This window comes from Phoxinus phoxinus, assembly GCF_949152265.1.
Source record: "Phoxinus phoxinus genome assembly, chromosome: 11".
Classification (NCBI taxonomy): domain Eukaryota; kingdom Metazoa; phylum Chordata; class Actinopteri; order Cypriniformes; family Leuciscidae; genus Phoxinus; species Phoxinus phoxinus.
This window is the reverse complement of record NC_136886.1, coordinates 32,152,050-32,177,482: the sequence shown is the minus strand read 5'-3', so window position 1 is coordinate 32,177,482 and position 25,433 is coordinate 32,152,050. Positions and strand designations below refer to the sequence as shown.

General features: G+C 37.8%; 1 protein-coding gene across 4 annotated transcripts in view; it reads left to right on the top strand.

Annotated features, from left to right (window-relative positions):
* Positions 1–25,175, top strand: part of nbeal1 (neurobeachin-like 1) — a 57,498-nt gene extending 32,323 nt beyond the window's left edge. For 2 of the 4 annotated variants that reach the window (XM_079628568.1, XM_079628566.1), the window contains 31 exons: positions 929–1,087; positions 2,433–2,592; positions 3,255–3,343; positions 4,204–4,743; positions 5,538–5,713; positions 7,222–7,510; positions 8,729–9,028; positions 9,161–9,310; positions 9,817–9,974; positions 10,157–10,281; positions 10,392–10,515; positions 11,675–11,823; positions 11,911–12,044; positions 12,206–12,307; positions 12,417–12,512; positions 13,073–13,197; positions 13,612–13,752; positions 14,286–14,416; positions 14,836–14,945; positions 15,274–15,391; positions 18,494–18,591; positions 19,033–19,149; positions 19,235–19,324; positions 19,916–20,025; positions 20,107–20,279; positions 20,458–20,552; positions 20,656–20,772; positions 21,645–21,806; positions 21,913–22,061; positions 22,751–22,886; positions 24,316–25,175. In XM_079628568.1, coding sequence (XP_079484694.1) covers positions 929–1,087; positions 2,433–2,592; positions 3,255–3,343; positions 4,204–4,743; positions 5,538–5,713; positions 7,222–7,510; positions 8,729–9,028; positions 9,161–9,310; positions 9,817–9,974; positions 10,157–10,281; positions 10,392–10,515; positions 11,675–11,823; positions 11,911–12,044; positions 12,206–12,307; positions 12,417–12,512; positions 13,073–13,197; positions 13,612–13,752; positions 14,286–14,416; positions 14,836–14,945; positions 15,274–15,391; positions 18,494–18,591; positions 19,033–19,149; positions 19,235–19,324; positions 19,916–20,025; positions 20,107–20,279; positions 20,458–20,552; positions 20,656–20,772; positions 21,645–21,806; positions 21,913–22,061; positions 22,751–22,886; positions 24,316–24,417 — 4,725 coding nt within the window. In that variant the 3' untranslated portion in view covers positions 24,418–25,175. Of the gene's footprint in view, positions 1–928; positions 1,088–2,432; positions 2,593–3,254; positions 3,344–4,203; positions 4,744–5,537; positions 5,714–7,221; positions 7,511–8,728; positions 9,029–9,160; positions 9,311–9,816; positions 9,975–10,156; positions 10,282–10,391; positions 10,516–11,674; positions 11,824–11,910; positions 12,045–12,205; positions 12,320–12,416; positions 12,513–13,072; positions 13,198–13,611; positions 13,753–14,285; positions 14,417–14,835; positions 14,946–15,273; positions 15,392–18,493; positions 18,592–19,032; positions 19,150–19,234; positions 19,325–19,915; positions 20,026–20,106; positions 20,280–20,457; positions 20,553–20,655; positions 20,773–21,644; positions 21,807–21,912; positions 22,062–22,750; positions 22,887–24,315 lie in introns of all 4 variants that reach the window. The other 2 variants (XM_079628567.1, XM_079628565.1) reach the window with 1 other exon arrangement.
* Positions 25,176–25,433: the final 258 nt, after the last annotated feature.

The window sequence follows — 25,433 nt, the reverse complement described above, 5'->3', positions numbered from 1 at the left end:
AAAATAGTACACTACTGTTCAAAAGTTTGGGGTTGGTAATATTTTTTTTATATTCTTTGTCTAATGCTCACCAAGGCAATAAAAAATACAGTAAAAACAGTAATATTGTGAAATATTATTACATATTAAAATAACTGATTTCAATTTGAATATATTGTAAAATATAATTTATATTATTTAGAATTAAACATAATAATTTATATAGCTGAGTTTTCAGCATCATTACTCCAGTCTTCAGTGTCACATGATCCTTCAGAAATCATAATATGCTGATTTGCTGCTCAAGAAATATTTCTTATTATTATCAATGTTGAAAACAGTTGTGCTGCTTAATATTTTTGTTAATATGTATTATCAGGATTCTTTGCTGAATAGAAAGTTCAAAAGAAAATAATTAATTTGAAAAATAAATATTTTGTAAAATTAAAACTATTTCATACTTAAAAAGAGTGTACTTTATCATCACCACTGCAGTGCATTATTTACATACTAGGCTATAAGTTAAATAGAAAAAGACTGAATTTTAAAGCATTCTTAACTTGTTTTGGATTATTTTGACTATCAATTTCTTAATAATTTATTTTAGCTTTAGTATTTGAATTTAGATAGCTTTTATTTATACGTGATGTTTGACTGTTTGTGTGAGTGTTTTGTGCATGTGTCCAGGAAAGAAGCACTCTCTTTTATTGTTATTGATCTGCCCTTTCTAATCAGTAGAGCAAACGTCTGTCTTTCTCTATTTTAATTATTCCTAAACCTCAATGTACTCAACCACAAACTGGATTTACTGACCCGCCAATTCATTTAATCGATGCCTCTTCCGGTTTCTCCTGCTCTTATCACTTACTAGCAATAAGCATGAACTAAACATGAAAATGAAATGAATGCAGTGCTTGTGTTGTGTCTGAGCGACTGTGTTGTGTTGTAGCTGTGTGTGATCCTGGAGCTGTTGCTGACTCTTCTTCAGACCAGCGCTGCGCGGGACCAGCTCTTTCTGCTGCTGTTTGAACCGGGATCTGCCGACTCCTGCTACGCCCTGCTGCTCAACAACAAACACTCCGACCGCCTCCGAGAGCACGTCTTCAAGGTGCGCTTAACACCGTGTCCTAACCAGACGCGATAAGATTCCAGAGACAAATAATTTGTCTGTCCACTAGACGCGACTGCGAGATGCGTAAAAATCAATCAAAACCCACAGCCAATCAGAACAGCGTGTGGGCGGAGTCTCGCGGCGAGTGCACGGCACCAGAGAGTAATCTTGACGGCAATCGCAAGAAAATGGAGAAGTAGGCTACATAATCAAATTCACAAATATTACACCATTTAAACATTATAAAAAATACATAGGCTACTGAGTAAAACAATCTTTGTCAAATAATACACTTGTTTGTTCACACTTTGAACGTTGTTGTTTCCATTTGTTTAATTTCAAGATCCGAGGTGAATTATCCATTGTTGCTTTTACAGCTACAAAGCTGGGAACACTAATTGATATTCAAAGTCACATTACACACTTTTAACATTAAATAAAGCACATAAACAGTACCTGAGATTATCATTGCCGTACTTTGTGTTTGTTGTTCCAGCGCGACGTCGCAGAAAAATATAAACCGTTTCTAAAATAGAATCGTTGCGTGTCGCTGCCATCTTTCATCTGTGACACACATTATTATCAGAGGTGTTTGCTTCTCATGCTTGGGGTTAGAGATCGAGAAATAACGATAACGTATGCGCATCACTTGTTTTTCTGCAAATGAAACCTAAAATCATGCTGTTAGATTTCTAACCATTCAAAACAGGCACACACATCCCATAGACTTATAGAGAGCTGAGCATGTCTAGAGACCAGATTATTCAGACTTGCGATTAGTCTTTTCTTCCCTATTGTGACGTATATCTGAGTGAAACGGCTTCTCCAACAAGAACAAATGTAGGGCGGGACTTGATTTTGTCCATTGGAAATTGATTGGATGGTTGTGGTTTGCTATTGGTCGATCTCGTGTGAGTGACAGGTTGCCCCGCCCTCATGCAAGTAACCACGTCATCAGAGAAGAGAAGAGATGTCCCTGCAAGAGGGAGGGGAAGTTATAATGATTAAAGATTATGAGAGAACATGAATATAAAAAAAAATTATGCCAAACACCGATAAATAATTTATAATAAACATTTTTATTCATGGTGACTTTAATGTTCATTCTAATAAAAGTCAGAACTTGGATTCAAATATATTTTGATATGTATTCATGTTTGAATGCTCAGCAACTATACATATGCTTTATTTAATGCATGATGCATTATTTAATATTTGAGAATGAAGTAAATTAGTATTAAATTAAAATGTAAGATACTGTCTTTGTCAAATAGAGGTATTATTAGTATGTATATTGACATTTGAACGGCTGCTTTAGTCCAAACTCTGTGTGTGTTTGCAGTTGTTTGAGCGGATGCTGAAGTGTGACCGTGTGTATGAGAAGAGTAAACAGAGGTTGCGTTTGCGGGATGTGGGATACTCTGGCCTCAGTCTGCTGTTCTCTGAACTCCACCTCACTTCCACCCTCATCAAGTGCCTCCTTCACCAAGTGCTGTCTACTGGTCAGTCTGATTACCTCTAATCCACACACCACCTGACTCAGCACACACTCTGAGTCCTGGCCTGGCTTGGCCGGTTCAAATATTCATGATACATTTATAAGAGTTTTGGTGGCAAAATAAATTAGGTAACACTTTCTTTCAATGGTCCACTTTAGACATTCTACTGACTATAAGGAACTTTGCAACTACATGTATTTATGGCATAATTGCCATATTTTCAAAGCAAATACAGTGTAATATATAAAATATATAATATAATAAAATAGTAATCATTGTTATACATTTAATAATGCTGTCAAATCGATTAATCACATCTAACATCAAAGTTTTTGTTTTTATAATATATGCATGTATATATTATATATATTTGTGTTACACACACCCATTTATGAATGCATATATGTATATATAAATATATATGTGTGTGTGTATATGTATATTTATACATACACACACATTTAAAACTTTGATTCAATTATAATTATGAGTATATATAAATTATATTTATACATTTTTATATTTGATGTATTTATCTATATTGTCCAGCACTTATTTATGCACATGTACTTTATATAGAGAATGCAATGAATTGATAAGGCCACAGTGAATTTGTGATGTGAAATGTTGTTTTTCCTTATGACCTTAAACTCTTTGTCCTCCAGATACTGTGGTGAACTATAAAGATCTGATGGCTGTGATTCAGCTGACCCACAAATCGGGGCCCAGTGTTCGTCTGACCGTATGCAAGAGGGTTAGAGCACTTTCTTCTCACATGTACATATCATGTTATTAATGTTATTGGGGGGAAAAAATGCATAAAAAGTATGTAATTAAAAAAAAGAAAAAAGGTTTCTTTTCCATCTAAAAGGACAAAATACACTATAGAAGTACCAAAAATAATCCATATGTGTCCCTGGATCACAAAACCAGTCGCACAGGTATGTTTGTGGGAATAGCCAACAATACATTGTATGAGTCAAAATTATTGATTTTTCTTTTATGCCAAAGATCAGTAGGATATTAAGTAAAGATCAGGTTCCATGAAGATATTTTATAAATTTCCTACCGTAAATATAAAACATTTATTTTTGTGAGTGAAAGCAGCACAATCGTGAACATAAATGTACAACTTTAAAGGCAATTTTCTCAATATTTAGATTTTTTTGCACCCTTAGATTTCAGATTTTCATCTCAATAGTTATATCTCTGCCAAATATTGTCCTATCCTAACAAACCATACATCAATGGAAAGCTTATTTATTTAGCTTTCATATGATGTATAAATCTAAATTTTCAAAAAATGGACCCAAGTGACTGGTTTTGTGGTCCAGGGTCACATATGATACTTGAGCTATGTATTTAGGCTTTTAAAGCTGATGAATGATTGCTTTGTGTGAAGAAACAACCAAAAGTTTTTTTTTTTTTTTTTTTCATGGGACATAAATTTTTTTTGGTGAACTTCCCTTTAATAAAAACAAACAAACATGAATTTTCAAAAGAACGAAAACTAAACTGCAACTCAAATGTGCACTGAATTAAATAAAAAAAGGAGAAAAATATTTATTTATTAATGATTTCAACTTGTACACTTTTTCTTTCTTTCTCCCGCAGCTGTATGCGCTGTTGCAGTCTCATCAGGATGCAGCGCTGCAGATCTCCAAGCAGACGTGTTGGCAGGGCACTCTAATGCGCTTGCTCGTCCGGAGCCCCGGGAGCGACGGAGGTTCGGGTCGCGGTGACGCGGCCAGCCTGGGGAGTCTGGAGCTGAGTCGCAGCAGCGGAGGAGTCCGTGTGGAGCCTTCTCTGGAGCGCAGGACTGTCGGAGGCAGCGTGAACGAAGAGCGAGACAGCGTCTCAGACAGCAGGTCCATAGACAGCCTGGACAACGGAGACCTAATGTCTCTCTCCGAGACGCCAGGGGACGCACCCACACCCAAAGCCTGGGGCGGGAAAGCAGGGGTCTTGAGTTTGGACCTTTCCCATGTGCATCTGTTCGATCACGGGGACAGTGGCAGTCAGACTCCTGGTAGCATGCCAAGCACACCGTCTCCCCTAGAGAATTATAAACCTTTCCTCGGAGCTTCCTCTCTGAATGATGACAACTTCCTGTTCAGTGACAATATGTCCCTGGGAGAGTCTTTTAACAGCGAGGTGAGTCTAGAGATCTGATGTGTGTTTCGGAGTGCGTAAGTGGAGCATTTATCCTTCCTCGTACAAATAGTGTTGTGATTTTTCATCCTCTGTAAGTTCTCAACAAGAAGTAACTATTATAATGAAGGAATCAAGCGATTCTAAAACAGAAATTATAGATGAGTCTCATTGAAAGACATGGTACATTGATGCAAGAATGTGCAGATTTTACCAAGTATTTACAGGGTAATTCACTAATTTACTTGGCGGAATGGTTGTGTATTCCAGTGGTTAATATTAATACATTTACATTTTTATTAAACATTTTTGTCTTTTATCATAGTGCTATCTTATACAAACTTTTTCTTACCTATAATGCATTACATTTACACTAACATAATTTACACTACCGTTCATAATTAATATTTTTATTGAGCAAGGACTCATTAAGTTGATCAGAAGTGACAGTAAAGACATTTATAATGTTACAAAAGATTATAAAATAAATGCAGTTTTTTTTTTCAAACTTTCCATTCATCAAAGAATCATCATAGTGTTTCCATATCATGGTTTCCACAAAAATATTAAGCAGCACAACTGTGTTTATCATTGATAATTTTTTACATTTTATTTTTACTGGTTTTGATCAAACAAATGCTTTGTTGAGCATAAGATACTTTATTTAAATATAATTGTATTAAATAGGTTAACACACCAAAAATGTCTAATTAAATGAAATGAAAAAGTACCTTTATTAGCCAGAGCCAATGTTTTTTTCATTTGAAATGCGCCTGATTGATTGATTTTCCGCCCAGCGTACGGAGGAGGAGTTGTCTCGTCTGCTGTTGGAGATCGTGTTGTGTGTGATGTGGAGAGGTGTGGAGGGGTCAGATGACACTGCCTGGCTGGAGAGGGGTCAGGTGTTCTCTGCCCTCACCAAACTGGGCACTGCCAATGAGCTGCTGATGCCCGTCGACCAAATCAAACTCAGGTGACTATACAGCTCAAGATAGTTTCCTTGGAACTGCAGCTAAATACAAATGATGCACACATTTTTTTTTTTTTTTACTGAAACCAAAATTAAAGTTTTTATTTAAAGTTATCTTTAAATAATTGATTTATTATCAACAAAAACAGAAATACTTTATTTAATAATCAATGAATAATCAAAACCTTCGCCTTCCGAGTATACAGTTCTCAGTATGTTTACGGTTAGTAGAAGACTGTCTCATGTGACCTTGTTATTTGTACACGCTGTGACTATACAAGTCACAACATGTAAATAGAAAAATGTTGGCGTTATTTTGTCACTTATTGGGAGCAGTATGCTAGCTGGAGCCATTTACCTCTAGTCTTTGTGCTAAGCTAGGCTAGCGGCGGGTGCGTCAGACATGGTTTCATTAATTTAATTTAATTTATTTTATTTTTATAGCATGAATAAACACAACAGAAGTTGACCACTGTGCTTTACAAAACAAAAGTCCAGGAAACATGAGAGGAAGAGCAAAACACCATTACCATTGAGACAATGTAATAAAACCATAATTGAAATTTAGAGAATTTTAGAGAAATGCCCGGTCAAAAAGATACAGCTTTAATTTACATTTAAACTCATATAAATATAAAGAGGACAGCGATCTCAGGGATACGGGGAGGCTATTCCACAGCCTAGGACCGACAACTGCAAAGGCACGATCCCCTCTCGACTTTAATCGTGAATGTGGCTGGGACAGATTATAACTGCTAGTGGAACGTAGACACCTACCGGGCACATTCACAGTTAAAAGTTCAGATAAGTAAGAGGGTGCAAGGCCATTTAAGGATTTAAAAACAAACAACAACAGTTTAAATCGACTCTATAACACACCGGCAACCAGTTAAGAGACAATCAAATAGGAGTAATATGTTCATGTTTGCGAACCCCAGTTAGGAATCTGGCAGCAGCGTTTTGGACCATTTGAAGCCTTGTAATGGAAAACTGGGATATTCCTGCATATAAAGAATTACAGTAATCCAGGCGGGATAGAACGAAAGCATGTATAACTCTTTCAAGCTCTTTCGGTGATAGGAAAGACTTTACTCTAGTCTAGATAACAGCTTCAAGTGAAAAAAACTTAATTTAACTACTTTATTTATCTACTGTGTTTATGTGTTTACGCACGGAGATGAAAAGGGTCTGTATGGACTTATCTAAGTCTGGGGGATACGGTGAATAAGCTAAAGTCCCAACTCCCAAAAAGTTGGCGTGTTCCTTTAAAGCAGGATTGATTCTGATTGGCTGTCAATGTTTTTATCATTCATCAGCTGGAAAATAATTGTTCCGAAAGAGTCTCCAATTATATTATTTCTCTGTGCTGTTATCGCTATAGTTGTAGTGTGGACTCTCTCTGCTATTCTTTTATATTCAGAATGATTTCTAGAACTATATCTTTATCTTTATAGTTATCGCCCTTTGTCTGACTGGGCTTTTAATGCATTGGCTAACCTCTTTCTGTGCAGTCTGATGGAGAGGATGTTGGAGTGGGCCGTAACGGATAACCGCGAGGCGACGACGGTCACGCTACCGCAGCACACAGAGAATGCAGTGCGTTTGCTTCACGTGGTCCAGGACTTCCTGCAGGCTGAGGGTCTGGTGAATCCCGCCCTGTGGACTGAGAAGGTTCTGGATGAGACGGTGACTCTGATGGACGGGCTGATGGTGTGGTACGCCTCAGGGACGCAGTGGCTCCAGCTGTCTCAGGTGGGACTACGGCTGCTGCTCGGGTTCATGGCTCAGGAAGATCCGCAGGTGAGAGACCTCATAAGCCTATTACCTGTGATCAAAACTTTGCTGAAAAGAACCTGTTGTACACACTCTTCAGTTACACTTGAAAACGTGAAACTCACAAAATTTGAGTATCGTGCAAAAGTTCATTTATTTCAGTAATTCAACTTAAAAGGTGAAACTAATATACTATATAGACTCATTACATGGAAATTAAGATATTTCAAGCCTTTATTTGTTATAATTTTGATGATTATGGCTTACAGATTATTAAAACCTTTTCACAATATTCTAATTTTGAATTTGGGGTTTTCATAAGCTGTAAGCCATAATCATCAAAATTATAACAAATAAAGGCTTGAAATATCTCACTTTGCATGTAATGAGTCTATATAATATATTAGTTTCCCTTTTAAGTTGAATTACTGAAATGAACTTTTGCACAATATTCTAATTTTTTGAGTTTCACCTGTAAGTAACTTTGCAACTACATGTCAACTAACTCTCATTAAAGTATAAGTAGACTGTTATGGTAAGGTTAGGGTGAGTAGAGTTAGTTGACATGTTGTTGCAAAGTCACTTATAGTTAGTAGAATGTCTAAAGTGGACCAACGAAAACAAATCTTCTACATGCCTTCTGATTGGCAGTTCATAGTTTTTTAGCAAGTAAAAGGTATTCCAGGTGAATTTTAAAAACTTTAATCTTCAGGTCATGGTACATGCTTTTTTTTATAAAGTCAACATAAGAATAACTACTGGTATATTGATAGTAATATTTCAAGATGAACATATTCTGGATGGAAGAAATTTAGGTTTACTTGATTATCCATAAGTATTTTATTAGGAAAATCATGTTAAATGTGAGTATTAAAATATGATACATCAGGCTTTTGAGGTCAGGAACATTTATTTTTTACATCTCTTAATCATCGTTGTATTGCATTATATTATATGTTTTTCTCCCACAATAAAAACTACAGAGCTTTGATCATAAAACTAAGCATGCAAACTTCATCTTACTAAGACATATTATTGGGAGATATAGAGTGACACCTGGTATTTATATGCATTTTATGTAAATAGTCTGCTATACTGTAAATACTCCAAACTTTTATCTTACCGACCCCACATTTTAGAACAGTAGTAATTATTGGTATTAGTACTCCTAAACATGCTCCAATACCAAAATCTGATAATAAAAATCTTACATTATTCACGCTGTTTGTTCTTCATTTCCGGCAGGTGTGCGCCATGGCTACGGCCAAACTGAATGGCATCTTACAAACCAAGACAGTGGACTCTCAGGACGAGGCCTGTTATCTTCTGGGCCGCGTGGAGGGAATCCTCAGGCGCTCCGTGAGCGAGGAGACCTACTCGTTTTTAGTGCCTCTTCTCCGTACCCTCCTGTCTAAAGTCTACAAACTCCTGTACATGGAGCTGCACCTCCCTTCCCTCCCCGACACCAACGGAAGTCCGTCCTTCTTTGAGGATTTCCAGCTGTACTGCAGCTCGCCGGAGTGGAGGGTCTATTTGGATAAATATGTAAGAGCTGTATTAATTGAAGTGTAATTCCATGCTGGTCAAGCTCTCATAGTTATTTCCTGTTTCAAGTAGCATGCTCTCCGTCGCCCCCTGTAGTTTGTAAAGCTAATTTTTGTTTATCTGTCTCGTCAGATTATCCCCTACATGAAGCAGTACGAGATCGAGACGTTCAGTCAGGGTCATGAGAACATGGCCCTTTTTTGGAAGGACTGTTATGAGGCGTTCATGCTCAATCTGCACCGCAGGGACAGAGAGAGAGGAGAGAGCAAGATACGCTTTCAGGTACCAAAACATTTACACACACATACATACAAAACTAGTGTTTTCATACATTTACATTCTCACTGAATCTCTATTTCAAAGAAATGCTGTTCTTTTGAACTTCCATTTTAGCAAAGAAATAGAATGTATCAATTTCCACAAGAATATGAAGTTGCACAGCTGTTTTTAACATTGAGAATAATCAGAAATGTTTCTTTAGCAGTAAATCAGTATATTAGAATGATTACTGAAGGATCATGTGACACTGAAGACTGGAGTAATGATGCTGAAAATTCAGCTTTACATCACAGGAATAAATTATATTTTAAGATTTATTCAAATAGAAAACAGTTATTTTAAATAGCAATAATATTTCACACTATAACTGTTTTTACTGTATTTTTGATCAAATAAATGCAGCCTTGGTGAGCAGAATGGAGGCAGCGAATATTATTTCCCTTCAAATTTAATGCAGAATTGAATGGCAGACATTCACAAACATTTTAATTATCCTCAAAACTTTTCAGGAGCAGTTTGTGGAACCGTTCAGTCGTCGAGGGCGTCAGGAGAACCTGAGGTACAACAGCATGCTGAAACAAATCCACACGCAGAACAGCGCCACCCTCAGGCAGTGGAGGGCAGCGCGCAGAGGACTCTTCTGTGAAAGAGGACCCTGGGTGGACAAGTGAGTGTGTGTAGATGTCGCAGAGATCAGGAGTGGATTCTGTTTGTGCAAGTGGATGTGTATATGCCTAAAGACTATTCAAATGTGGTTTTCCCAGGGTGTAACAGACTAAAAGCTATTGGCTATAAAAAAATTAAATAAAATAAAAAGTGATCTGTAAAGCAGCTGTTTGTGTTTGGCAGGCAGCAGAAGGACACACACTGGAAGCTCTCTAGCGCTGAGAACTACTCCCGTATGCGACTCAAACTGGTGCGAAATTACAACTTTGACCCCCACAGGGAATCCAGTGCCTTGAGAGACAACCTGGGTAAGACATACACATATATAAAGTGTGAAATATGTGTATGTGTGAAATATAAAGTGCCTTATATTCTTATAAATCTTGTGAAATAACTGGTTTTGTGTGTGTGACCTCAGGTGTGCAGCACCAGCAGGTAAACGCTGAGTCACTGTTGTTAGAGGCGGTGAAGCAGGTGAAGGTCAGTGATCTGGAGGATGACATCCTGGAACTCCTGGAGGAGGATCCTGCATCGGCCAATCAGTGAGTCTCGGTTTAGATGGACAGGAGCAAAAGCCAATCGCTTTTACACAATAATACGTAAAACGAAAATAAACGTAAAAAATAGATGTGCAATCTCATGGAAACACCTTGAAAATTGTTCTTTAATGTGTAAATGTGTTGACTTTAGCTTAAAATAATTGGTACAATTAATTTGTCTCTTTGCATATAAATGCATTTGTTGCTGTGTAAACGGCTTAGTCTGTTTACATTTTGACATTAACATGTCAAGGTAGATTTCTTGCATTAATCAGTTTACTGATTTGTATGTTCACTGCTGTTCAAAGATTTTTTGGAAGCTCCTCAAGGCTGCATAAAAAACAAAACAAAAAAAGACATTAACATCCCGTTTTGCAGACAAGGCTTAAAGGGATAGTTCACCCAAAAAAGAAAATTCTGTCATAATTTACTCACCCTCAAGTTGTTCCAAACCTTTATGAATTTCTTTCCTCTGCTGAACGTTATAGAAGATATTTTGAAGAATATGGGTAACCAAACAGTGGATGGACCCCATTGACCCACAACTGATTGGTTTCCAACATTCAAAATATCTTCTTTTGTGTTCAGCGGAAGAAAAAAACTCATACAGGTTTGGAACAACTTCAGAATGACGAAATGATGACAGAATTTTTGAGTGAACTTTCCCTTTAAACCTAAGATATCTTAAAATATGTCAGTCCCATTGTTTTGTCTCAAGATGCACACCAGTAATGTTTTTGTTTTAGGCACGTTTATAAAAGCTTCTTAAATGTCCTAATTAAACTAAGGTCTAAGGCTGGCTTAATCTAAGCCCTGTCTGTGAAACTAGGCCTAGAAATATTATTCCAATCTAAAATCACTCTTTTCTATTTGAATATAATGTAAAATGTAATTTATTCCTGTGATCAAAGCTGCATTTTCGGCATCATTAACCCTTCAGAAATCTTTCTAATGCTGATTTGCTGTTTAAGAAACAATTATTATTATTCATGTTGAAAACCGTTGAACTGCTTCATATTTTTTGTTGAAACCATGATTTTTTTTTTAGGATTCTTTGATAAATTAAAAGTTCTAAAAGACCAAAAATTATTTGAAATGTCTTTACTGTTCTTTCATTATGTCTTTGTGGAATAAAACGATACATTTTTTGTCATTCTCTAAGGGCTGATTCAGAAGAGGCGGGTCAAAAGGAGAAGTTGGTGATCTCAGAGGACTGTGAGCTGGTCACTGTGGTCGACGTCTATCCGGGTCGTCTTGAGCTCACCACACAACACATCTACTTTTACGACAGCAGCGCAGAGAAAGAGGAAGGTGAGGAGGAATGGGGAAAGTGCAGTGTGAAGGTCAAAGGTCATGGTATGTGAGGAAAGAGCTGGTATTGATGTTCTCCGTTTTCAGGTGTAGGTCAAGACTTTAAATGGCCTCTGTCTCAGATCAGAGAGATCCACCTGCGCAGATACAACCTCCGACGCTCAGCGTTAGAGATCTTTCTCATCGACCAGACCAACTACTTCCTGAACTTCAAGAAGGAGGTCAGAAGTATTTCAAGTCATCATGAAACGGAAGTCGCGATAATCTTTTATTTTCTCTTGTGTTGTATATCCAAGGGACTTGATTTTGCCCATTGGAAATTGATTGGATGGTTGTGGTCTGCTATTGGTGGATCTCATGTGATTCTGTGTTTGATTGACAGGTGCGTAATAAAGTGTACAGTCGGATGCTGCTGCTGCGCTCTCTCTCTCTTCAGGCCACTCACTCACCGCAGGAGCTGCTCAAAGCCTCTGGACTCACACAGGTCACTGCAGACGTATGAGGCACTCTCAGTTTAGGGATTTGATGTTGTACATGTGGACTGAACGTTTAGAGCTGATTAAGTGCTGACTGTCACTTCTCTCTGTCATCAGAAATGGGTGAACAGGGAGATCTCAAACTTTGACTACCTGATGCAGTTGAACACTATAGCAGGAAGGACGTATAATGATCTGGCTCAGTATCCTGTGGTGAGTGACATTTACACACACGCTCGCGATTCTGTTTCAACTGCAGTATGGTCACGTGCCAAGTATGCCAAGTAAGACATGGTTCCTGGATCAACATGTTTTACAAATTTTTTATTCTTTTTCCTTTTGAAAATAAATAAAACAACAACAACAAAACAAAAACAGCCACAATCACATCTAAACAAAACAGAACATTTGTTTGGTCACTCATACATTCTTACATAAAACAAAATTGATGATAGTATATACCGGTATGTCAGATGATACATTGGTCAATAAACATGTTTTGTTGATCCTAGAACAACATTCCTGTCCGAAAATGTAGTCCTAACCCTGCTCCTAAACCTAACCCTACACATAACTGGATATGATATGTGTATAACACTGATGTAGAATCACCTAACTCTGGTTGTAAGTCTAAATTTGACATAAACTGCAAACTTGTCCCCCAAATCTGATTGGTTGATTGGAATGTTGTTCCAGGATCAACAACGATGTTGTACTTGGTGAAATCACGTTCACTGTATGGTGATTACCTAAATGATCTCACATGTTTTTAGTTCCCCTGGATCCTGTCGGATTATACGTCAGAAGAGCTGGATCTGTCAGATCCGCGTGTGTTCAGAGATCTCTCCAAACCTGTGGCTGTGCTGAACGAGAGGAATGCCAAAGCCGTCAGAGAGAAGTGTGTTTCTGTCTCTGTCTTGTTCTCTCAGTCCGAACAGATCATATTTACTAAGATAGAAATCTCAGTGTTAACTGCAGGTTTCACTGTATAATGCTGTTGTGGACCAGTGTTATTTTATATTATATCATAGTTCTATTATAGTATTTATCTATAGTTGTAATCATTTTCTTAATGATTTCTTAATGTTTTTTTCATTAACTTTATTTTTCATTATTATTTTTAATCAAAAAATATATTATTTAAGTGCTTTCAAATCGATTAATCGCATCTAACATAAAAGTTTTTGTTTATGTAATGTGTATTAGGTTCCATTTCAGTTGTAGGGAGCTTTAGAAGGAAGTTTCAGTGAAGTTTAGACCGGTTCGGCAGCAATAAATGCAATTGATAAATGTGCTTGTAAATGATCTGCAGATATGAGAGCTTTGAAGACCCCACGGGCACCATCGACCGCTTCCACTACGGCACGCACTACTCGAACGCTGCGGGAGTCATGCATTACCTCATCAGAGTCGAACCCTTCACATCCCTGCACATCCAGCTGCAGAGCGGCAGGTCAGGCTCTCTGCTTTTCCTGCTTCCTTTGTCAGCGGTTTTCTTTCTGTTCTCTTCTGTCTTTTGTCAACCAAATCACAACCTTTTTCTGTATGCTTTAAATTAATTTCACTTCAGTGACCTTTTCTTTCCAAAGGCCTTATATTCTAAGATCTTCCCTGAAGTCCACTTGCAGTAAACTGTCAATCAAGTTTTCTTGTACTAAAATCAGGATTGTTTTAGTTTTTCATGCTCTCTCTCTCTCTCTCTCTCTCTCTCTCTCTCTCTCTCTCTCTCTCTCTCTCTCTCTCTCTCTCTATCTCTATCTCTATCTCTATCTCTATCTCTATCTCTCTCTCTCTCTCTCTCTCTCTCTCTCTCTCTCTCTCTCTCTCTCTCTCTCTCTCTCTCTCTCTCTCTTCTCTCTCCTCTCTCCTCTCTCCTCTCTCCTCTCTCCTCTCTCTCTCTCTCTCTCTCTCTCTCTCTGCCTTCAAATCATATCTTCGCAAAATCCTATTTTCTATTAAATTAATAAATGAAATTGTCTTTGGCAGGTTTGACTGTGCTGACCGTCAGTTTCACTCCATTCCTGCTACCTGGCAGACCCTCATGGACAATCCCAACGATGTCAAAGAGCTCATCCCAGAATTCTTTTACTTCCCGGAGTTCTTGGAGAACCAGAACGGTGAGCAGGGGCAGCAGAGTAAACATTTCTCAGAGAAACTTTAAGAATTGCAAAAACTAGGTTGAGCTAGTGTTGCCAAAAATGGTCAGTGTGCTGTGAAAAACACTGAAGATTCATGTAAAAACAGAAGTCAATATGACCCAACACAAAAGTTGTAACAAAATTTGTGCAGCCTTTCCAAAGCACATCTACATGTCGAAACGTGCACATGCGCATGCTAATTTCTGAAATACACTCAAGAAGAAATAAATAGTTTAAACGAGTGTTTCAAGTTGTTTAAGAAAATTTAATGCGGGTTCATTTAGAAAATAAAATGATACTTCACTTTTAAAAACTCAATTTCAACCTACTAAGTGTCATGTTTCCCTTCATTACAAACTCCTTTTTATCATATCGTCTCTTTCTCTCTTTCATTGTAGGATTTGACCTGGGTCGCTTGCAGATCTCTAAAGAGAGGGTAAATGATGTCATCCTGCCTAAATGGGCCAAATCTCCCGAGGATTTCATCTACAAGCACCGCAAAGCCCTGGTGAGCCCGTTTCTGATGACCTCATCACAGCTCTTCTCCACTAACCTCAATAGAGAGCCTCCTGGGAGGGATGTGTAATTGAATACGCTCCTCTCTTGTTATCTTTTTCTCTCTTCTTCTCAATTCCTCTGCTGCTTCTGTCCTATTAAAGTAATGGCTTTGTGAAAGGTTACAAAATTAGAACGACAAAAGAGTCTTTCCCAGTCACCTCTTGGCAGATTCCTCTCATAATGGCGGATGGCCTCAGGTCTATCCTTCGAGACAAAATGGTTTGGAAGCATAGCATGTGACCACTTTCTTGATGTGGATGTTGTGTGTCTCTGCTCAGGAATCAGAGTATGTGTCGGCCCATCTGCATGAATGGATTGATCTGATCTTTGGCTATAAACAGAGGGGCCCAGATGCAGTGGAGGCCCTTAATGTCTTCTATTACTGCACTTATGAAGGTATGAAGTTGTAATGTCGATAACATCCTTTGCTACCAATTCTTGAGTAACATTGAGTGTGTTACATTCTTAAAGCTTAGAATCTCAGCTTTTTAAAGCATCTAACCACTTCGATCAACTCTGAAAGAGAGCTGACTAGACACGCTAAACTGGACTGTACCGCCCCGCGGGCGCCACTAAGCTGCGAAAATATTAATTACCATATTTTTCAAACATATTGCCTTGATTAACACAAAATAGGTCTCATTTGAAAGCTTAGAGTCTGAACTTTACAGTGAATGTAGCCAATTTGAGAAAATCCTAAGTTTTGCGAAGTTATTTGCTGATAAATAGATTTTTTTCCCCCATAATCTATAAAATACTTTTTTATACTATGTAGGCCTACTGCAATGTGTCAAAAACATCATACCGTTCACGAAACATTCACAGATCGTTGAAAATAGCACTTAATTTTTTTACAGCATATTATTACAATTAAAATTACCCCAAAATTAACAATCCATTGCTTTTATGACAAGATATTCCTAATGGAGAAACAATTTTAAAAATGCCCATGAGGGGGCGTCAAGGGCTGAACAAAAAGACTATCTTGGTTCCAAATGCTGTAACTTTTGATTCCTTTATCCAATCACCACAAAATTTTATCCAGATGCAGCTTACATATAGAGGGACTTCACCAAAAATTATTTTCCTCTTACCTTTTTTCCTTCCTGAGTTATTCCATGACAAATATGAAAGATATGCAAATTAATAATAACAATTATATATATTTTTTGTCTTTTATCAGCAGTTTCTCGGCAGGTGAATATCCAAATGTAATGTCATTTATATTTTCAAAAAACATGAAAAGTGTTCTTTCAAACGATACCTACCTTTTGATTCTCCTTGCTATAGTTTTGAAGTTATGAGTCTTTAATTCTGTGTATGTCACTCAGAAAACATTTTTTTATTGCATTCCAAATGGGGGAGGACTAAACAAAAAGGCTACCTTTGTTCCAAATACAGTAACTTTTGAGTACTTAATGCGATCACCACAAAATTTGATCCAGATACAGCTCACACTTAGGGGAACTTCGCCAAAAAATTATCTTCCCCCTACCGGATTTCCTTCCCGAGTTATTGCATGTCAAACAAGAAAGATATGCAAAATCATAATAAAAATTATATATATTTTTTGTCTTTTATCAGCAGTTTCTCGGCAGGAGAATGTCCAAATGTAATGTAATTATATTATATATTATATTATATATTATATATAAAATATTTTCAAAATATTTGAAAAGTGTTCTATCAAACGATACCTACCTTTTGACTCTCCTTGTTATAGTTTTGGAGTTATGAGTATTTACTTTTGTGTGTGTCATTTAGACAAAACAACTCTAAAAATGCCTTCAGGGCTTAAGGGGTTAAACTGAATAAAATACCAATAATTAATTTAATTGCAAAATGTCTGTATAAAGTGTTTTGAATTATCACTATCCATCCCTTATTTTGTTAGATTTTGTAATTGTCAAATACTGAGTAACAAAAATTCTTGCATTGTGTTCCCTTTCTAACCAAATGTTATTGTTTGATTGTAATCATAATGCAAAACCTGATACTTATCTAACAAAAATATCAAAAAGTAGTCTTTTAGAATGTCTAAATATATATCTAAACAAAAAAAAAGAATAAAATGGAGAAATAATGCCTAACAAATAACAATGGGAATCAAAAAGCATCTCTATAGGGAGCTATATAGGCCTATTAGCCTACAGGCGGTTGCATGACATTACACACATTAATGTTTCATAACGCCACTGGATGGCGCTTTACTCACTTAAATTTTTTTATTTTAAAGGCCTGCACTCTATTTTAATAGGAAATGTTGTATTTATAAAAAAAATAAAAAATAAAATAATAATATATATATATTAATTCTAATGGAAAAAATAGCTCATAAAAATTATATAATTAATGCAAAGTATCATAAAAAATTCTAAAAATTCTAAATAATAATCAGAAAATATTATAGAACAAAAAAATATTTGATTGGTTATCCTGGGAAAAAGTAAAGTTACATTTTAAGGCTTCGTCCGTTTTTGACCGGGAGGAAGCTAAGTGTAACCCATTTACGAAGAAGCCCAGAGGGTTAAACGCATGTTCTTAAACCAATTATGCGGTAGGGTAGGAGAAGAAATGTATCACAAACTCTGACTTTTTCTTGACCCAAGAAATATAAAAATGGGTTCTCATCTCGTGCAGCCAAAGGTCAAGTGGTACAGTTGTAGAAACTTCAAATATGAGATACTCTGGGGGTTGTATAGCTTTATTTAACATCACAACTCACAATATAAAAATAGAGTACTCTGAGTGAAATACATGGATGCTTGCATTTTGACGTCACCACCGGAGAATAACCTGTTGTTGTTGTTGTTGTTTTTAACACAGTCTTGTAACCACACGGTTAACTTGCATCGCCAGGTCATTGATTTGTAAACCGGTAAATCGAGTTGTTTCAATAAACTGAGCTTTGGTAGTTATCAGCGTATAGGTGTGCGTGTAAACATGCTCATTAACTAGTAATCGTCTGAATATGACAGACTTAATTTTATTACAGCTACAGTTTATTAAATGTTTAAACTACCATTTCTAAAGCAATTTTTTTTTAATAGAAACCATAGTTGCATTGATCTAGAAATTATAAAAAGGCACCATTTATAATTCATGTACAAATACCACAATTACTGTGCTAGAAGGATGTTGGTGAATGAATATTGTCCTTTAAACCAATTCTTAAAATTAATAACTACTATGATACTATATAAATATTACAAAAATAACACTGTTAAACTGTGGTCTTGAGTCAGACATCTAATTTCATATATAGCTGTGCTAGTTTCATGTCTTTTTGTCTCTTCTCACATAACGAATTAATTTCAACATATATCCATATTTTATGCACACTTATTAATGAATTCATTAATTTGGTAAGTATCCAAATAATAACCAGTCCTTTAGGGGGAAATAAAACTGACTACAAATGATGTTTATAGTATAAATATAATTAATATAGTGCAACATTTAAATTGAGCAAAACGAGACTGTCTCTGGCTGTTTTAGGGGCTGTTGATCTGGACGCCATCACAGATGAGAAGGAGAGGAAAGCTCTAGAAGGCATGATCAGTAACTTTGGACAGACACCGTGCCAGTTACTGAAGGTACGACACTGATGCTTCTTCAGACATGCAGGCAGTGTTATTACAAGCTCAGATGGAGATCACTGAACACTTGCAGCATCTTTAAAGAATTAGTTTGTCATTTACTTACCCTCACTTGGTTTTAAACTTGATTTGTGAGTAAATGATGGCAGAATTTTCATTTTTCAGTGTTAAATGGGTTACACTTTATTTTACAGTACATGTACTTACAGTGTACTTACCCAAGAAAGTGCTGGGCAATACAATGTTAGTACATGGGTTAAGGTTAGGAATAGGAGTAGGTTCAGGCCAGGGTCAGTACCTAGTTATTATAATTACTATAAGAAGTACTTTATGTACATGGGGAGCAGGACTGTAAAATAAAGTGCTACCATTAAATGCATAGCTTGAGTGTACAGATGACATAAACGTGACAGATGCTCTGTGTTAATGTGTGTTCAGGAGCCCCATCCCGTGCGTCTCTCTCTGGAGGAGCTGGAGAAGAGGAGAACTCGGCTGGACTCCTGTCCTCTCAACATTTTCGAGCACCTCACTGAACTCAAATCATTCTTCATTGAGGTGACTGAATTAGCAGTCCTTCATTGATGCGTTGTTCTGTTGAGTGACAGCTGTGGACTGATGGAGTTTCTTCTCTGTGTTTTAGGGCATCAGTGATAATGTGCCTCTGGTTAAAGCTGTCGTCCCTAAGAACCAATCACATTCATTTATCTCGCAGGGGAGTCCAGATACTCTGGTAAGTCTGGGCTTTATTAGCCTCGTCTAACAGACCGGTTTAAAGACACATAACATCTGAATTGACCCTATTATTTTATTTATTTATTTCATTGTGCTCATTTAATCAGTGCATGTAGTAATGCATTTACATATGTATATATTTATTCATTTATATATCATTTCAATATAATTTAAATAAATAAAAGTAAATATAATCATTTGAGTTTATTTATTTGGTAAGCAGCCATGTATTAAGTGAGGTACTGTGTGGGTCCTGATAACTCCAACATAAAAAAATGTATGATCCTCTCTCATTGTGGACAGTTTATCAATGCACATTGTAATAAAAATTTAAATATTAAAATTAAATTAAATTAAAATGTATAATACAAATATTTGAGTCAAAGTAATTTTATATTCATATAAATATCATTATTTTATATCATTTTCTATGTACTGTTAGAGTCCTGATCACCCTAAGAGTTTATTTTACAATAATGGTCATAATACATAATCCCGAAATTATAAATAAATGCATTGAAAATACCATTCCACATTGTCTTTAATGCCCTTACACTAATCATAAATAATGTGTATTTGGGTCATCAAGGTAACGCTGAGCCACAACTGCTTGATGGGAACTCATGGCTGGCTGCCCTACGACAAGAACATATCCAACTATTTCACCTTCATCAAAGACCCCACCGTAGCCAGTCCAAAGTGAGTCTCTCTGACGGTTAATGTCTCACATCCTGTTCGTAGCTGCCCTGCACTTCCTTTAAAATCGTTCTCTCTCTGTAGGACTCAGAGGTTTCTATCAGGGCCGTTCTCTCCCGGGGTTGAAGTCACCGCTCACCTGTTTGTTGTGTCTCATGACGGGAAGTTGCTCTTCAGTGGAGGCCACTGGGACAACAGCTTGAGAGTGACGTCACTTGTCAAGGGCAAAACAGTCGGGCAACATATCCGCCACATGGGTAACGGAAACTCTCTGCTTCTCTCGACCTTCCTCCTCTTCCCCTCTTTCTTTCCGCCGGTCTGTTTTTATCTCATGAATAAACGCATCCAGATTGTATGTTCTCACTTTAACCTTGAGTTGCAGGAAAGAGTTCTGCTAACTTGTGCATGTTTGTGTCTATGTTTCTGTCTCGGCAGACATCATAACGTGCCTGGCCACAGATCACTTTGGGATTCACCTGATCTCTGGCTCCAGAGACACCACATGCATGGTGTGGCAGGTGTTACAGCAGGTGCGGGGCATTTGTCTTCTCTCCTCATATAAAGGGGTTTGTATTTCTACTGCTGTGCTGGGACTCTGTTTAACTTGGTGTGTGTGTGTGTGTGTGTGTGTAGGGAGGTGCTCCGGTGGGTCTGTCCTCTAAGCCAGTGCAGGTATTATACGGACACACAGATGAGGTTGTGAGTGTGTCCATCAGTACAGAGTTGGACATGGCAGTCTCTGGATCAAGGGTGAGTCTCGTCTCTCACACAGTCACTCAAAAACACTTGCTGCGTCCCAATTCGCCTACTTATACTATGCCCTAAAAGTATGTACTGTTTTTGTGAAGAAAAGGACACACTTTTGAGTGTGTAGCAGAATAGTAGGTAAGCTTTGGGACAAACTACTTCATCATAATTGTGTGTTTAACGGACCGCTCTGTCTATTAGTTACATGCATCCTGTCACCGTATAAACTGCCCTGTCAGTCATCTTATCACCGTTAAAATCCTCCATATTCAATTTAATTTAATTTCCTACCGTACCGGAGAGAAACGCAGTAGCACGTTGATCTGCCAGTCGTGTGTCTTTCATGCGGAGACTCTCCTTGTGTTTGCATAATGATGCGTTTAAAAGTTAATGACCAAGCGCATCTTTATAAAAGTTCCCAATTGCGGTTGCAGATTAAATATAATGTGGATAAAATTGTAGTTCTAATTGAATCTTCGTCCAATGCTCAATGGGTTGTGGGTAATATTAGCTGTTAGAGTGTGCAATGATCTGCACTTTGGATTCTAACCAGAAATAGACCATCCGGGTATCAGTACTCATTACAACATACTATGATTTGAGACACACTAATTCTAATTTCAAATACTATTTAGGATGGATACGTGAATTGGGACGCAGCAACTGTTTACTTCTCACACCTATTCAGAAACTCGAAATCAACAGTGGCATTATATTAACCAATACTAATAGAGCTAATTTACATATAGAATTCCTTAAAGTACTGTCGTAAAACCATCCTAAGGGTCAGAGAAATTATCAGATTTAAAAAAAAAAAGGGATTTCAAGGAGGAAAAAGGTAGAACCATAAAAATGAAGGCATTTGTGTGTCACAGGATGGAACAGTGATGATTCACTCTGTTCGGAGAGGTCAGTACATGCGCTCGCTGCGGCCGCCGTGTGAGAGCTCTCTGCCCATGTCCATCATGCACCTGGCTGTGTCCTGGGAGGGACATCTAGTGGTGCACACCTGCATAGAGGGCAAAGCCACACTGAAGGTATCAAACACGGCTCAGTTCCTCTTCTCCCCGCCCGCACATATTTTTGTGCTCATGTAAAGCGATCCTCTGTGTGTGTGTGTGTGTGTGTGTGTGGTGTTTGCAGGATAAGAACGCCCTGCACCTGTACTCTGTGAACGGGAAGCATCTGTGCAGCGCTCCTCTGAAGGAGCAGGTGACAGACATGTGTGTTTCAGGAGAACATGTTGTCATCGGCAGCGAGCAGGGTTTCCTGTCTGTCAGAGATCTGTACAGGTGAACTTAAACAAGCATCAGCTTTCTAAAGCAAGCAGTTTCAGCAGTTAAAGGATTAGTTCACTTCAGAATTAAAACTTCTTGATAATTTACTCACCCCAACGTCGTCCAAGATGTTCATGTCTTTCTTTCTTCAGTCGGAAAGAAATTAAGGTTTTTAAAGAAAACATTCCAGGATTTTTTCAACGTGATTTATATGTGCGTTGCATTGCAGAGCTAGTGCAAGACAGACATTTGTGGTTAAAAAGTATATAAATGTTTCTTTATTTTATAAAATGAGCAATGGTTTGGGTAGATAAGACTCTTATTCCTCGGCTGGGATCGTGTAGAGCCTTTGAAGCTGCACTGAAACTGCAATTTGGACCTTCAAACCATTGGACCCCATTGAAGTCCACTATATGGAGAAAAATTCTGGAATGTTTTCCTCAAAAACCTTAATTTCTTTTCAACTGAAGAAAGAAAGATCTTATAAACATCTTGGATGATGTGGTGGTGAGTAAATAATTCTGAAGTGAACTAATCCTTTAAATTCCCTGAAGCCAGAAAGTAATGGCTCTTGAGTGTCATCAGGGCTGTCACTAATATAATCAAGTAATTGTGTTTATGTTTTATGATTGCTATCAGATCGTAAGCATGCCTGTTATTGAAACATGATCATAACACACCCTTTCTCCTGGTTATCACGGCAGCCTGACTCTGTGTGTGTCGCCGATGGCGATGCGGGTGCCAATCAGGAGCGTGTCTGTGACCAAGGAACAATCTCACATGCTTGTGGGACTCAATGATGGCAAGCTGATCGTGGTGGGCGTCGGGAAACCCGCGGAGGTAAAAAACTCCTTCAGGAACTACATCACCCAGAGGATGGAGGGTTCGCCTCTCATGAACACACTGCGTGTGCGATCGCCCGCACACTTGCTGCATCTCAGAGACCAGAACACGTTCAGCCATGACGTCATCTGACACAAATACACACACTCACACACTTAACAGGTGTCAAGTTCAGATACATTAAGCACATGTTTACCTAGCTATCTAAATAGGGACTACAGATTAATCTGAACCCAAAACCATAACTCCAATCTGCATTTTTAACATAATTTACGGTTTTTTTAAGACATGCCCAACAATAGTACTGTCAGCTTTAGCTGAAAACATCTGATCACATTTTTCAACAATTTCATACTCAAACTATCAATCACATAAACATAACAAACAATACACACACACAACATAAAAATGTAAACGTGCATTGAAACTATTGCCAAGGATTTTTAACTTGAGCATTTGTTGAATAATCAGTGGTAATTGTGTAAATGTTGTTTACTTAGTTTTCTATTAGCAGTTGGAGTTGTAGCCTAACCAGAGATGATACTACTAACAATGCCAATGGTAGTAGTAATAATAAATAACTCGTAGTGTCATGCTAATTCTAGAATAATTTTAAAACTGTAAAAATTATTAGAGGAGGGTTTTGATGAATTTTTTTTTTCTTTACGGACATTTTCCGATGTGCTTGACTGCACAGGTATTCATGCCAAACACTGAAGCAATTTTTTTTATATTTCAAACAATGCAAAGCGTTCTCAAGTATTTCCTCTTAAATATCAGTAGCTTGAATAGCAGCATTTGGGTTTCTGCATTGGATGAATTGATATGTTTTGATTGGAGAATACAGCCTGAAACATTCTCTACATCAGTACATAATCACAGACACTTGTAAACTTGATTTTACACATCAGTGATTTCTAAAATGAAACTCGTAGCATGTACATTTGCCGTTCTCAGCATTTCCACAAAGGGTGCTATAACGGACATTAATACAAACTGTCTTCTACAGTATGTTCACGTTTTTCATAGTGGAACAAGTCTTGGCCTTAGGCAAAAAAATGGAAAACACTGATTCAGTTTGCCATTTTCAAGTATGTGGAACTGGACAATTCGCTTGAAATGCATTCGCAAAGCATTCCCGTCTGTGTTTGCGTACTTGCATAGAGTATATTTCGGGCCTTTGGGTTTGTATACATACATAATCAGTACACACAATTATCATTTCCTTATCTCATCTTTTTTTGAGTTGCCTCACTTGAAATGTACCTTTTGATTTTGCACTGACCTCAAAGTGAATCCAGCACAGATGATCTCACATGCACTCATCAATCATCTTTTTTCCCCACTGTTCACCTCCTCTTTCCTTTTATCCTTCACTGCACTCTCCTTTCCTCTCCTCTCCTCTCCTTTCCTCTCCGTTCCTCAGATGCGTTCTGGCCAGATTACGAGGAAACTCTGGGGCTCCAGTAAGCGTCTCACTCAGATCTCGTCTGGAGAAACAGAGTATCACACCCAAGAGCAGCCCTGACCCCGGCCCCTAAATCACAGCCTTCCTGCCTGATTGGCCCCCTGCCCTGTCAATCACCCGAATCCATTGTTTCAGTTCAGAGGATGGCTCTCCTCTCTCTGAATCAATAAGAAGGACTTTTTAGCACCTGTATGCAAATCTGTGTTGTAGAGCCAAACGTATGCATGTTCCCTCGTATGTGTCGGCGTAAACGTGTAGTTGGACTGGTGCAGGCACCATCTGACTATATGTGTCTGGATTCTGTGAAAACCCTAATGTTGACCCTCCTGACCCCGCCCTCTGTCTTTTCCCACCACGCCTATTTTATGTTAATCACCATTACCACACAGTCATCATCAGCATCATTACAACAATATCTGTCTGTGTCCGGATATGCATTTAGTTTCAGTGGCCTTTCATACAGCAGGTGATCTTGGGTAACTCTTGGATTGTTTTATCAGTGGACACAGGCATTATTTATTTGCACAGTCTTGCTTTGGCACAGACCTCGACAGGTGGACGATCAGTATAATTCACAATACGTGTGACGTATTCTGTTCCAATAGACCAACACATCACACACTGCTTCATTTTGTAACAAAACTGATGTGTGTGGAGTGCTAAGGTGGATTTTTGTGTGTGTGCATAACTGTTGAATGTTCATTACTTGAATTACGATGTAGTTATTTCAATGAAGAATGCAAGATTTGATTTCAATGTTGTGGATGTATATGCAGTACTACAGTTCGATTTGTTGCATCTGCAGTTCTTTTTTTGGGGATAAAACACTACAAATACAAAGTGGGAAAAGTTCGAAGGGCTTTGTGAGACAGTAAGCAATACGGTTCGTCCTTCTGATGACACTTATTGAAGCATTCCACTGGTTAAACGATGCTCCGCAGTCTTCCTTGTATCCAAACCGAGCACTACATAGGGGAGCGGGGTACTTGTGTACCACGGGACAGCTAGAACCAATGCCGTGTAATTCGACAGTCAGGTGAGACGCTGTTTCCCACTCCTCTTTTATATTTCTAAGC